Here is a 14592-nt window from a genome sequence, read left to right on the forward strand (position 1 = left end):
TGTATTTGATCTCACAATTATTTAGTTTCTGAAAGAATTAATGATAATTGAAAAAAGCACAAAGAGCTATGTTGGAGAGCCAGAGAACCAGGGGCATAGCAAGGAGGAGGGGGGGTTTAGGGGTTCAAACCCCACCCCCCCCTTAGCACCAAATCTTTAATTAATTTCTTATTCATCACTCAAACAAATTTCATATTAAAATTTAATAAAAATTTTACCATTACAATATTTAAATTTTAAGTACCGACAACTGTTAAAATAGCACTATTTTACACATTAAAATCAAAATTTTCCCGGGGGGGGGGGGGGGGGGGGGGGGACCCCCGGACCACTTGTTTTAATACGGGGAGTTCATGCTTCTTAACCACCCCCCCCCCCCCCCCCCCGCCATTCACAAATGCTGGCTACGCCACTGCAGAGAACACCCGTAGGGGCGGGCACCTGCCTTGGCCGCGTTGAGCTTCTCGCGCGGGTCGGCGGCTCGGCCCAGCCACACGAACACCGCGTCCTTGCCCGCCAGCAGAAGCGCGTCGCCGCTGCTGAAGTGGTCCCAGCTCACGTCGGGCAGCTGGGTGACGACCGGGGAGCGCCGCCCCTTCACGCGGTGCAGGCTGGGACCCGCCCTGTCCGCGAAGTGGCCCGGCCCGCACAGCACCCTGCGACACCGCGGGGGCAGCTCGCTGGGGCAGCTGACTGGGGCAGCTGACTGGGGCAGCTCACTGGGGCAGCTCACTGGGGCAGCTCACTGGGGCAGCTCACTGGGGCAGCTCACTGGGGCAGCTCACTGGGGCAGCTCGCTGGGGCAGCTAACTGGGGCAGCTCGCTGGGGCAGCTAACTGGGGTAGCTCACTGGGGCAGCTCACTGGGGCAGCTCACTGGGGCAGCTCACTGGGGCAGCTCACTGGGGCAGCTCACTGGGGCAGCTCACTGGGGCCGCTAACTGGGGCAGCTCACTGGGGCAGCTCGCTGGGGCAGCTCACTGGGGTAACTAACTGGGGCAGCTCACTGGGGCAGCTCACTGGGGCAGCTCACTGGGGCAGCTCACTGGGGCAGCTCACTGGGGCCGCTAACTGGGGCATCTCACTGGGGCAGCTCACTGGGGCAGCTCACAAGGGCAGCTCGCTGGGGCAGCTGACTGGGGCAGCTCGCTGGGGCAGCTCGCTGGGGCAGCTCACTGGGGCAGCTCACTGGGGCAGCTCACTGAGGCAGCTCGCTGGGGCAGCTAACTGGGGCAGCTAACTGGGGCAGCTCGCTGGGGCAGCTAACTGGGGTAGCTCACTGGGGCAGCTCACTGGGGCAGCTTACTGGGGCAGCTCACTGGGGCAGCTCACTGGGGCAGCTCACTGGGGCAGCTCACTGGGGCAGCTCACTGGGGCAGCTCACTGGGGCAGCTCGCTGGGGCAGCTCGCTGGGGCAGCTAACTGGGGCAGCTAACTGGGGCAGCTCGCTGGGGCAGCTAACTGGGGTAGCTCACTGGGTCAGCTCACTGGGGCAACTCACTGGGGCAGCTCACTGGGGCAGCTCACTGGGGCAGCTCACTGGGGCAGCTCACTGGGGCAGCTCGCTGGGACAAATAACTGGGGCAGCTCACTGGGGCAGCTCACTGGGGCCGCTAACTGGGGCAGCTCACTGGGGCAGCTCGCTGGGGCAGCTCACTGGGGTAACTAACTGGGGCAGCTCACTGGGGCAGCTCACTGGGGCAACTGTCTGGGGCAACTCACTGGGGCCGCTAACTGGGGCATCTCACTGGGGCAGCTCACTGGGGCAGCTCACAAGGGCAGCTCGCTGGGGCAGCTCACTGGGGCAGCTCACTGGGGCAGCTCACTGGGGCAGCTCACTGGGGCAGCTCACTGGGGCAGCTCACTGGGGCAGCTCACTGGGGCAGCTCGCTGGGGCAGCTAACTGGGGCAGCTAACTGGGGCAGCTCGCTGGGGCAGCTAACTGGGGTAGCTCACTGGGGCAGCTCACTGGGGCAGCTCACTGGGGCAGCTCACTGGGGCAGCTCACTGGGGCAGCTCACTGGGGCAGCTCACTGGGGCAGCTCGCTGGGACAAATAACTGGGGCAGCTCACTGGGGCAGCTCGCTGGGGCAGCTAACTGGGGCAGCTAACTGGGGCAGCTAACTGGGGCAGCTCACTGGGGCAGCTCACTGGGGCAGCTAACTGGGGCAGCTCACTGGGGCAGCTCACTGGGGCCGCTAACTGGGGAAGCTCACTGGGGCAGCTCGCTGGGGCAGCTCACTGGGGTAACTAACTGGGGCAGATAACTGGGGCAGCTCGCTGGGGCAGCTAACTGGGGCAGCTCACTTGGACAGCTAACTGAGGCAGCTCACTTGGGAAGCTCACTGGGGAAGCTAACTGGAGCAGCTCGTTGGGGCAGTTAACTGGGGCAGCTCACTGGGGAGCTCCAGAAAGAGCTATCGTGGCATGGCATAGAATGGCCTTGGAATATTTACAAATGTATGGTCACGGACGTAGCCGAGGGGAGGTGTCCCTCCCAACCAGGATTTAATTGGGGGGGGGGGGGGGGTGTGGGTGGGAAGCCAAGCAGAATAACACAATTATAGCAACCTGGCTATTTAAGGTTACATAATTATAATTTTAGAATAATTACTGTAATCCTCAGTGGGGTGCAATAACGTGTTTCCTTCCCATTACAGCCTTGTGTGCCTCTTATACACAGAAGCGGAAGGAATTGTGTTTCCACGTAATCTTAATATAATGATGCTGCTTTGCGCATATACTTTTGACTTGTTTTTGCATAATCACCAAATAATTGACATAAGAACAAACTATGAAAGACAATTAAATAAAAACCTTACATAAATATGTTCAGATTTTTTTTATTAAGAAAAAATAATCAATAAAATTTATATGCGTAAACATTTGCACTGAGCTAACCCGAATTTGTGGCCGTCTTTTTACATGTCCAGGATTTTATTTTCGCGTGGGACAATTTTTGGCTTTGTCTGACAAAATGTATATTACGTATCATTTTGTTTCTTAGGTGTTTGTTTTTTACTTTGGCAACCTAAAAAGTTTTGTTGTATATATAATGTACACGTTCTGGAATACGTCTGTGAGTTAGGTTATAGTTGTATCGCAACAAGGTAGTGCTTATTCGCTGCCTTACCCGAATGTCCCGGAATATTGCCCCTAGTCTGTGTGTGTTTGTTATGTTAGAAAACTTGTACATTAAGTTAGGGTTTCCCGTAACCAACCTGCTTGTAATTAATGCATGGATTTTTGCATCCCGCTGACTATGCAGGTTTAACCTGGGCCCAACTTATCTAGTTTTAAGTCTAGAGTTAAGAAGCGAGGGGTGTTAGTCATTGAGCCAATCGAAGCCATGGCTGGCCAATCCCCTCCCTAGCACATGATGCATGCGACCCCTCCTGCATAGCTAAATACCCTTCATGTGCAGAGCTGTGACCAGTGCGACTGATCTCGCAAATAAAACAACTGTTCAGGTTAATTTTTAAGTTAAGTTTGTTAATAATTTATTATATGTATTTGCCACGATTTTATTTAATGGGATTATTGTTATTTGAGACCGTATCAGGTTGGCAAACTTGATCGCCTTACTAACGAGAACATTCTAAAGACTCTGAGATTTTAATGTATAATCTTTTGGTAGAGTTTAAGTTACTCTTCAATGGTACTCGTTTTAATAATTATTGCTGTAGGCTATTTAATTTTTTCATGGGTAGCAGTCCAGATATTTGCTGTGTTGAGTTGAAAATATTTTTTTTTAATGAACTTCTTGTACAATGTTCGCGCCTCCGCGGATAAATAAGACCGCTCCGGGTGAGACGTGGGGATGGTTGCAGAGCGTATTCGGCCTGAGACGCACTCGGTCTCCCAAACAGGGTGTCCACCAAGGAAAAAAATATTTCGTACCAACTTAGGCGAGAAAAAAGTACTAGATTAGAAAAAAAGTACTAAATTATAATTTGTTAAATTTAGGAAGTTATTATGACATTGCAATGCTCGAACTTAAAATATCACACCACACACACATACATTCCATAGTTTTTTTTTTTAATAATTACGCTTGATAATAAAACATATTGGAGTTACAATCATATTATTATATTAAAGAAAAATGTACAGTTCTAGATCTGTACTAAACCACTAAAAAAGTTATAAAAGTACTAGATCTAGTACGAACGTACTAACTGTGGACACCCTGCTCCCAAACACCCTCCTTAGTAAGTGGTTGGGTTAGGAAATAAAAGCTAACAAAGTGGTGGAGGAAAAGGAGGGGGAGGGGGAGGGGGAGGGGGGAGGAGGAAGGAGCGGGGGAGGGGGAGAGGGAGAGGTGGAGGAAGTGGTGTGGGAGGAGGAAGGAGCGGGGGAGGGGGAGAGGGAGAGGTGGAGGAAGTGGTGTGGGAGGAGGAAGGAGCGGGGGAGGGGGAGAGGGAGAGGTGGAGGAAGTGGTGTGGGAGGAGGAAGGAGCGGGGGAGGGGGAGAGGGAGAGGTGGAGGAAGTGGTGTGGGAGGAGGAAGGAGCGGGGGAGGGGGAGAGGGAGAGGTGGAGGAAGTGGTGTGGGAGGAGGAAGGAGCGGGGGAGGGGGAGAGGGAGAGGTGGAGGAAGTGGTGTGGGAGGAGGAAGGAGCGGGGGAGGGGGAGAGGGAGAGGTGGAGGAAGTGGTGTGGGAGGAGGAAGGAGCGGGGGAGGGGGAGAGGGAGAGGTGGAGGAAGTGGTGTGGGAGGAGGAAGGAGCGGGGGAGGGGGAGAGGGAGAGGTGGAGGAAGTGGTGTGGGAGGAGGAAGGAGCGGGGGAGGGGGAGAGGGAGAGGTGGAGGAAGTGGTGTGGGAGGAGGAAGGAGCGGGGGAGGGGGAGAGGGAGAGGTGGAGGAAGTGGTGTGGGAGGAGGAAGGAGCGGGGGAGGGGGAGAGGGAGAGGTGGAGGAAGTGGTGTGGGAGGAGGAAGCGGCGGCACGGCAGCGCACCTGAGGCCGGACCGGAAGTAGGAGCGGAAGCGCGCCGACTCGCCGCCCTGCGCCTCGCGGTGCAGCACGCAGCTGCCGCCCAGCAGCTCGTCCAGCTCCACGGCCTTGAAGGCCGCCGCCCCCGCCTCGTCCAGCGGCGCGCGCGCCCCCAGCCACACGTGCAGGTGCGCCTCCGGGCCGCCCGCCGCCGCCTGCACGCCGAGACCCCACATCACCCCGTCCGCTACACTGCTGGCGTGGCTACAGTCGTGCATAACGTAGAGACATGCAAAATTCGCGGAGTCATTTCGCGATAGGCTAGCATCAAAACAACTATACCTTCGTACCGCTTCTGCGACTGGCCCACATTTTATCCGGGGAACTGTGAGCCAATGGGAAACACTAAACCAAGAAAGTGCGCGAATTACGGAAAGCCTAGTTGAGACGTCTCACGCGTCAGTAGCAAATGAACAGGTGTCTTTTCCGCGAGTATTTAAAGGACTGTAGAGTCTATCCTAGAGGTCAATGAATCCGCGAATTTTGCAGGTCTCTATGCATAAGCTATCATTAGGGACCGGAAAAATTCGCGGGTTCGATGACCTCCAGGATGAACTCCGCAGTTCTACGTACACTCGGTCAAAAATGCCACCCACTCATTGGCTGCTGTCTTGTGAGACGTTCCAGTGTGACGTTCCTGTGATTCGATAAAGCTTTGGTCGGGCGTTTCTCATTGGCCCAGAGTCATCCAAGTGAGTTGTGAACCGATAGCAGAGGCAGCACTGAGGTATAACGATTTGTATTTTTAGCCTATCGCGAAATTAATTCGCGAATTTTTCCGGTCTCTAGCTATCATCAATTAACTATTTTAGTAGGCGCAAATGTTATGGTGTGGCAAACCAGAAATTGTTGCATCTCCTACTCATTTATTTATAACATAACCCCTTTTTTTTTATTACCAACCACCATTAATTGTTTTTCGCACAGTCGAAAAAAACTATTACTAAGCCATATAAATTTTCGTAACGCTCGAAAATTGTAACCACCATCAGTAAAGAAGTTTTACTTCAAAAATTATTTTTTCTATTTGCATATGATTGGACAATTCTTATATAAACAAAAAAAGGTTGTCTGCCCATCCTGCCCCCTACCCCATTCCTCCCACTACCCTTACGATGCGTTCCCGGGAACATAAGGAAGTATTGGTAATCGAGAATGTCTCGAGATAACTGGGAGAAATGGGGTAAAGTTTTAATTTTCGGGAAAAATAGAAAATTCTGGAAGACCGAGAGATCTGCGATAGAGGGAATTCGGGACGCCCGCGTTTATGCGAGGGAGGGGAGGGGGGCGGGAAAAGAGCAATTACTGTAAACTAGGATATCCTGGGAATCTGGGAAAACATGGTAAACATCCAATGGCTTCTGATTGTATCACTGAAAAAAAATGTCAGGGGAATTACACAAATGTTCCGGAATACTTTTGTTTCGACTAAATAAATCTAACGGGCATTGAAGATGACGCTACAGGCGTTGAACTGGCTAGAAATCAGTAGACATAATGGAATTAATCTTATCAAATTAGTGTATTGTCATCGGTCCTCGATAAATCTACAAATTTTGAATGCAATCTGGCCGTTTGAAGTGGATCAAAATCGCACCCAAAGGAGTCGGTTACAAACATACAAACATACAGGTGAAGCTAATATAAAGAGTGTAAAAAAAAAGAAGAAATTTTATTTCACAATGACTCCTAAACACGTAAATGAAAAACGGATGGCACAAACATTGAACGTACTTATTTTTTAGTTTATTTGAATGACGTGGTTGCTACAAGTACCACTGCACTGACCTTGGCGTCAGTGCCAGAAGGCTTGCCGTACTCGGAGGCGGCGTACACGAGGTAGCAGTCGCAGTCGAGGAACACGCCGTGCTGGTCTCTCGGCACCGCCACCACCTGCAGGTTCTGGAAGCATCGCCAGGGCCGCCGGGTCACGGCCGGTAGCCACAGGGGCCAGGCGGCCAGTAAAGCCCGCCGCACACGGTACAATGTTCCTTACAATATTGTAAGCTAGGAGTCGTACTGGCTCTACTACTAGTTTCTTCACTCGAATTCAAACTGGATACTAGTAGTAGCTGTACGAGCTGGGCTACTGGTTTAGCATAATAGACTGCGTCCTATTTTCGTTGCTTGGTGTGTTCCAATATTTAAGGAGTGGCCAATCAGAACTCACGAAAACTGCATGAGGGTTTTTTTTACACTTTTAAGCGCGCGTGTCGTGATAAACATGGACGGAAAGAAGTGGAATAGCGACCAACTCCTCGTTTGAATAAATGCATACAAAGAAGAGCCTTGTTTGTATGTAGTAAAAAAATGTTAATTATCATAATAAAAATTTGTTGTGGAAAATATTCTCTTAAAAAAAGAACTAGCAAGGCAGCTAGAATCGTGTGCAGCAGAAACTTGTAGCGCGCCTAGTGTTTAAGTTTGTAGCCTACACAGTACAGAAACCAGTTAAGCATTCTAATAAGCAAACTAGTAGAAAATATTGTATCGTGTGCGGAGGGGGGGGGGGGGGTCGCGACGAGTCACCGTACCTCTATGCGCCAGACGAGGAAGGCAGTGGCGTGTCTCGGGATGATCCTGAACGCCGGGTCCACACTCGCCGCCATGGCCGTGGTCTCTCCCTCCTGGAACAACTGGCGCAGACACGCCGGTGGCAGGGTCAGCGCGACACACTAGGGGCGCGGTTACACGGCACCCTGAACTACTTCAGGTGAGCATGTTTAAGTAAACACGTTTACAAACGCGAAAGTGTACGGTTACACGGTAGTTGCTGAAAAGTGTGTTCAGCTCTAAAACCGATTGTCTACTGTCAACGAATGACTGTGTTGTCGATCGTCTCTATTTTGTATCCAGAAAACGCGCGAATTTCTCACTTGTTTATAAAGTATTATCAGCAGAAATGGAATGTGTTTTCATATTGCTCAATATATTTTTTTTACAAATCGGAAATTCAATCATCATGCACAGTAAAATTTTATAAACTTTTTTTTAAAATTATTTTTTGATCGAGAGTACCTATCTCAGTTTTAAGAAAATTAAGGTCAGGAGCAATAATTATATATATATATATAATTACCTGTTGATATTTTTTTGTTGCATTCGGTAAAATATTACTTGAACTTGTGCCAGGAACACTTTCCATCTTGAATTTCTGCAAAGGACTGTTTATATTCTAAACAGCCATTCAGAGGCTAATGTAGAAGATATGTCGATCTGAACTAGTACTTTGCCAACCTGTTTAAGTTAAATGGGAAATGGCCTCGAACGGAACATGTTCAGACTGCGTGTAACCGCACTCAACAGCTGAACATGTTCACCTGAAGTAGTCCAGACTCCCGTGTAACCGCGCCCTAGGACAACTGCATCGTACCTTCCCACTAAACACTCCACAGACGCTGCACTCCGGAGCAGAAGCAGCATGAAGTTCTTTCATTTCAGTTTAAATATACATAAAATAAGTGAGCGATTCTATCAGTACTCACCAGAGATAACATATAGTCTCGGTAACGAGTAACTCGGACACGAAACTCGGACATGACATTTATCGTAGAATTCTTTAAATAAATGCCGAGCGCGATTGTGTTTTCAAACTACATTTCTTGACGATAATCACACTTAGTTTCAGCACCCACCGCTAGAATTCGCTGCCGGAGCACCTGCGTCGAATATTGAATCATTTGATTAGCGAATCGAAATTATAAACAATATAATGAAAACGTCTCCGATAATAGCGAAAAAGGCTTAAAAAAAACATCAACCCCCTGCTTTAGAGCTTATTTTCGACAAGGAATTCCATTATAATACTGCCCATCTTGTTAAACGTTCATTGAAAAGTGAATACCATAAAGTTTCCCTTTGGCTTTGTGAACTTTCATTCCCGGTCCATGCTACTTCCGTTCCATTCATGAAAAATACTCCTACCAAATGCCGTATACCGAGAGCTAAGATGTTATACATCAAAAAACGAGAATATTTTTACAGGAATCACTGAATATTCCTGATCACGTCGACTAAAACCGCTGGATTTCCCGTGATTTCAATCTTGATATGTAGTGAATACTAACACGAAACTAATAAATTTTATGCATTAATTAAAACTTTGCTTGCACTATTTGTCCTTAATGTTCATTTTTTTTTACTGTTTATTTGAGCCAAAACTAGTGGCCGACAGCACGACAAGTCAGCATTTGAAAGAGTAAGGAGCGGGGAACGTAAACTGCAAATGTTCGAAGTGGAAACCAGTTGGAGGAAACATAACCTCTTCCAGTGCATAACGCGCGACGCCGAAGCCACGACCTTCCAGACGCGAGGTTTTGCTGCTGCACGCCAGAAACTCTTGGATCAGAAATAATATGGCATACATATTTTTACAAAGTCACCGGAGATAAACGGCAGAAAATCGTGCATTTAGTTGCTTGCTTGAAAACGTTGTGAAACCCACGCAGATCGTGCAGTATGTGATTGTCATCTTAATAATTTTAGAGACTGCAGTGCAGGATTGTTCGAACAAAGAACTCCGTTTTTCTTTTACTGCACGGAAATTGTTTGCAAAACTAGAAAATTTTCTACTTGTAAATGTAACAAGGTGATATTCTGGTGACTTGTTTCTTATTTATTTGTACATTTCTAACGCGTAAGATACTAACGTGCTACGGGAAATCACACAAAAAAACTTACGCGCTGTTGACACGTCCCTCTATCGTTGCTTTCGTGGAGAGGTGGAGGATAAATCATGCGTCTCTTTGTTTACTCACCTTGTTGCTTAAAGGATCGCTGGTAGACACCGCAAGGAATTAAAAATTCCATAAAGCACCAAAATAAATATCCACACTAGATCATAGAAAATAGGTAGCTTCTCTATCGCAAGAATCATACACCACACATTGCCAAACACACGGACAAAAACACGGAGAGTGGTGAGCATGTGGCAATAATTTTGTGCTACGTAAAGAGGGGAACGCGCCGCTTTGCGTCATGAAAACCAATTACACGAGCCATATTATTACGACTAATGTTTACCTACATGGAGGTATAAGTCTTACCTCCATGTATTTTTACTAATGTTAGAATCGTACGCATGATCATACGGATTCGCTCATGTCTCAAATCTGTGATTTCGAAGAAACGTGTTATCGTCTCACGCATTTTCCATTGTCAGAATTTAGTCTTATGTTTATTATACAAGCATACCTATGGAGTTGATCTCACGTACACAATCTCAACATAACCTAACAATTTACTTCGGTCAACTTCGAAACTGTTCGGGTTGTGGTAAACTGTACGCTATCCCTTTTATTCAGGAAAGTTTGCGCCTTGGAAACGCTAGTTCCTTTCATTTCTAAAGCCTGTCTCAACTTTGTGTCACGGATTCACAAATTACAGGAACTAAATTAAAGTCAAACCAACTTGAATATCGCATTTTTTATGCCATGTTTAGAAATCAAACCACTTTCTTCAACTAGGACCCCAGGCCAGGCCTACACCCGGCATTCATTTATTTGAAGGGGAAAAAATGTGTACAGCTACCGGAAGTGGTACCCAAGTACCCTGGAGCGTGCACATAATTTCATTTCTTGGAGCTGGATGGAGGGGGGGGGGAGGAGTGAGAATAGACCGCTTTGCCTGCCGTTTGCTTTCAACTGCTGGTAAAGAGAATGATAGATTTTTAAGGATTTCATTTCGAGGGAGGGGGGGATACCTCGCCAATCTACTCCCCTGCGTACCTGCGTACGCACCTACTGATTACCTTCTTTAAAAAATGTCGAAAAGCGTTTATGTTAGATCGAACGCGATTTATTGACGTGGAGAAGGTGAAGTGTGCGACATGGCTGAAACAGCAGTCCGCTCCCAGACGTGACCGCGGTAACACGCGCAAGTACTGAGGCGGAGATCGGCCACGGCCAGTCCAGCTCTTTCCTGGAGTCACTCCGGACAGGTGTCATTGGAAACCTCCGCTCCTTCGCTCCAAGCCCCCGAAGCACACTTGGTTAGCACACGCGCTGCCAAACACGGGGCGCCGTGACCACTACGGCCTGGGTCGCGGGTTCTCACCCGGCGGAATGGAAATTAGAATGAGACTATAGGACCCTGTGCGTGACCGTGAGACAAACAACAAAGATGTAAGTTATTGAGTGACAACAAATTATTATTTTAATGTCCATGAAGTATTAGTAGAGGTGAGTAGTAGTAGCTAGTAGTAGTACATAGTACTCTAGCAGTAGTCGCTAGTAGTAGTATATAGTAGTATTAGCAGCTAGTAGTTGTAGTGTATAGTAGTATCTAGTAGTAGCTAGTAATTGTAGTAGTATCTAGTAGTTTTAGTAGTATCTAATTGTAGTAGCTGGTAGTAGTAGCTAATAGTAGTTAGTAGCTAGTAGTAGCTAGAACTATTAGCTAGTAACAGTAGCTAGTAGTATTATTTAGAAGTAGCAGCTAGTAGTTGTATTTAGTGTATTATTTAGTAGTAACAGCTAGTAGTTGTAGCTAGTAGTAATAGTAGTTGTACACTGAGATCTGACAGTGTGTCATCGTCAAGGCCATTACGTCATAAGCCGAATATAAATTAATAAAACTATAAGATTTCGACAATGAAACTACGGAACGTGTAAAAAGTTACATGTACAAAAAATCAAATATTTAAAATTATGTACCCTTTTCAAAGGTACATTAGCCCCAAGCGTCCACGAAGTGCCGTATTGGTGACAGCAAAATTTGATGATATTCGGTTAATGTGTAAGCATATTAACAAATTCATTCTTCATATCACAGGCAATCGTCCGAGAAACAAGGCGAGTAATAACTAAATTAAAAATTTTAAAACTGAGAAACAAAACGCATTTTTTAGAATTTATACATCTGAAAAAAATTGGTTGTCTGTAAAGTCGGTTTACGGACGATAGTTTAACTTGACAACGTCAAAACAAAACATTGATGAAATGATTGCATACTTTTATGAATAAATTTGAATAATTTTTATTGAATTATCACTATTTTGTATGGATACAAAGAAGGAGTGAAATGAAGTCTACAATTTAATTGATAAGTTTACTTTTATTTGCACTCATTAATTCAAATATGTTTATTACTTTAACGAAGAGATTATTTTAACTTTAACTTTTATACATGTTTGCTATTTAACTTCTTCCAATCTGTGTTATTCTGTTAAGGATAGGAAGATGATAGGAAAAGTAGGAAACGAATGGGAGTGTTTCGAGTTTAATGTGCCTCGAAAAAGTCAAAACGATGGTAGTTCCAATCGAGTGGAAGAGAGATAGATGCGGCGCAAGCGTACAATGAGCGTAACGGGACACTTTTTCGTGCGTGCAGCCGGCGTTCATCGATTTATTAGACGTTGTCACGTCAAAATGTTAGCTATGTATTATTACAGGAGCTGACGTATTCGCCACAAGCCGCTGTGGTAACACGTGACCCGAGACTGCGCAGACCCCCGGCGCCGGCGGCTCGGCGAGCCCCATTGTGCGCATGCGCGTGGGAACAGCTCGTTCCGAGTCAGCGGCAGCGTGGGGAACTCCCGCGCATCGCCTCCCCTCGTACCGCAGTACCCGGCCCCGCGTGCACAGGCGTTCATATAGGGTGTCCACAGTTAGTACTTTCGTACTAGATCTAGTACTTTTATAATTTTTTTTAGTAGTCTAGTACATTTACGCTCAGATCTAGTACTTTTTTTCTTTAATATAATAATATTACAATAACTCCAATATGTTTTATTATTAAGCGTAATTATTTTTAAAAACTATGGAATGTATGTGTGTGTGGTGTGATATTTAAGTTCGAGCATTGCAATGTCATAATAACTTCCTAAATTGTTAAAACCATAACAAATTATAATTTAGTACTTTTTTTTTCAAATCTAGTACTTTTTTCTCGCCTAAATTGGTACGAATGTTTTTTTTTCCTTGTGGACACCCTGCGTCCATAGCCATGGAGTTGGCAACAGTCGGGAGACGTCATGAGGGCCCCCCACCAAAAAAAAAAAAAAAAAACACAGTCACGTGCTACATTATAATTTTAAGGTTTTTTATTACCTACACTCTTTTTATAATGTTATTTAACCTGAAAATACAGGGTAGGCCTATAATTATGGTTACAATTTTATAAGTCCAAACTAAACTTTATTTACAAAATTATTTTACTTTAAAATGACCACAGCGAGTATGTATATTTATTTCACACACTGAGATGAAAATAAGCAGGTCTGGGCCCGGGCCTGGAGGGACCCAGGGGTCCACCCAGCCTCACCTACTCGACAAGGAGTCCTCAGCCTCGTATTGACGACTCCACTGCGGCTCCCAGCTGAATCACAGCACCGCGCAGGGCAACCAACTTACATAACGACCACCATGTCACCACTGCGCGGAATCCAAATGAACAACACTAATAATATGGATGGGTATATCCAGAATCATGAAGGCCAAGACAGAATTAGTAAAATGGGTACTGGTCGAGCCATGCCCCAGAAGACCAGGCGTAAGACTGGTGCAGGCGTGCAAAAAGGCCAAGCAAAAAAAGACAGACTCTCGACAAAAAGATTACCGGTGGGACCATAGGTACAATCAGTGGCGTAGCCAGGATTTGTGTATGGGGGGGTGTTAAGAAGCATGGCCCCCTAAAGCGGGGGGTCCGGGGGTCCTCCCCCGGGAAAATTTGTATTTTAAGGTGTAAAATAGTGCTATTTTAGCAGTTTTCGGTTTTTAAATTTAAATATTGTAATAGTAAAAATTTATTAATTTTAATATGAAATTTTTTTGAGTGACGAATAAGAAATTAATTAAAGATTTGATGCTAAGGGGGGGGGGGGGGTTGAACCCCTAACCCCCCCCCCCGGCTTTGCCCCTGGGTGCAATGCTCGGATTCAAACCAAAGATTTAGAATGCAGGAAAAACATACGAATATACACGCGCAGTAAAGATATTGCCCGTGAATGTCAAACGAATAAACTGCAATTCGACTAGTGGAAGGCATCTCAATGGAAGACTAAACATCACGCTACACGAGTGTTCGCCAGGGACCCCGCCAGGATATAAACTGGTCGAAACACCGCAAAGTATTATTTACCTTCCAGTCGTGAAGAGCGCACACGAAGCCGTCGTCAGAATCGTTGATCAGAGAGGACGCTTGGTGAATTTTCAAGACGAAGAAATAACGTTACGTCTGCACTTAAAGCGATGGGCATACAGTTTGGAACACCAGCCAAAATTATAAAAGAAATCGTATTGGCGTGAAAAATGCCAGTTAATATGGTATAATGAGTATTTATTTTTTTAAAAATTAATTTGATTGAATTTAAACCTTACTAACCGTATTTATAACATCACTTCAGAAGTTTAATTATTTTATTTCTATTAATTATTTGCATGCAAAATTAAAGACAGTTTTTTTAAATCGCGCCAAGTAATATAATTTCTAGCGCGCGTACATACGTATGCGCACCCATTTTTTTAAATTAAATAATGTTCCTCCTTTTTGTAATTATTTATCATCGTATGGCATGATGGACCCTCCTCCCCCATGAAAGAGGTTGAATTCCGAAGAGAAAAAAACGCACCTCTTCTGTTTTGAGTAAGGTGTTGGGTGATTCACCAG

At 46.1% G+C, this 14592-nt stretch overlaps 1 protein-coding gene across 8 annotated transcripts in view; it reads right to left on the minus strand.

Annotated features, from left to right (window-relative positions):
- The window catches only part of LOC134541800 (advillin-like), a 95049-nt gene that overhangs the window by 41286 nt on the left and 39171 nt on the right, over positions 1-14592 (minus strand). For 5 of the 8 annotated variants that reach the window (XM_063385491.1, XM_063385486.1, XM_063385492.1 and 2 more), the window contains exons 2-5: positions 7521-7613; positions 6775-6888; positions 4951-5141; positions 446-656 (exon numbers count right to left, since the gene is read on the minus strand). In XM_063385491.1, the coding sequence (XP_063241561.1) occupies positions 446-656; positions 4951-5141; positions 6775-6888; positions 7521-7595 (591 nt within the window). In that variant the 5' untranslated portion in view covers positions 7596-7613. Of the gene's footprint in view, positions 1-445; positions 657-4950; positions 5142-6774; positions 6889-7520; positions 7623-14592 lie in introns of all 8 variants that reach the window. The other 3 variants (XM_063385490.1, XM_063385485.1, XM_063385484.1) reach the window with 1 other exon arrangement.

Source organism: Bacillus rossius (assembly GCF_032445375.1).
Source record: "Bacillus rossius redtenbacheri isolate Brsri chromosome 4 unlocalized genomic scaffold, Brsri_v3 Brsri_v3_scf4_2, whole genome shotgun sequence".
Lineage (NCBI taxonomy): Eukaryota > Metazoa > Arthropoda > Insecta > Phasmatodea > Bacillidae > Bacillus > Bacillus rossius.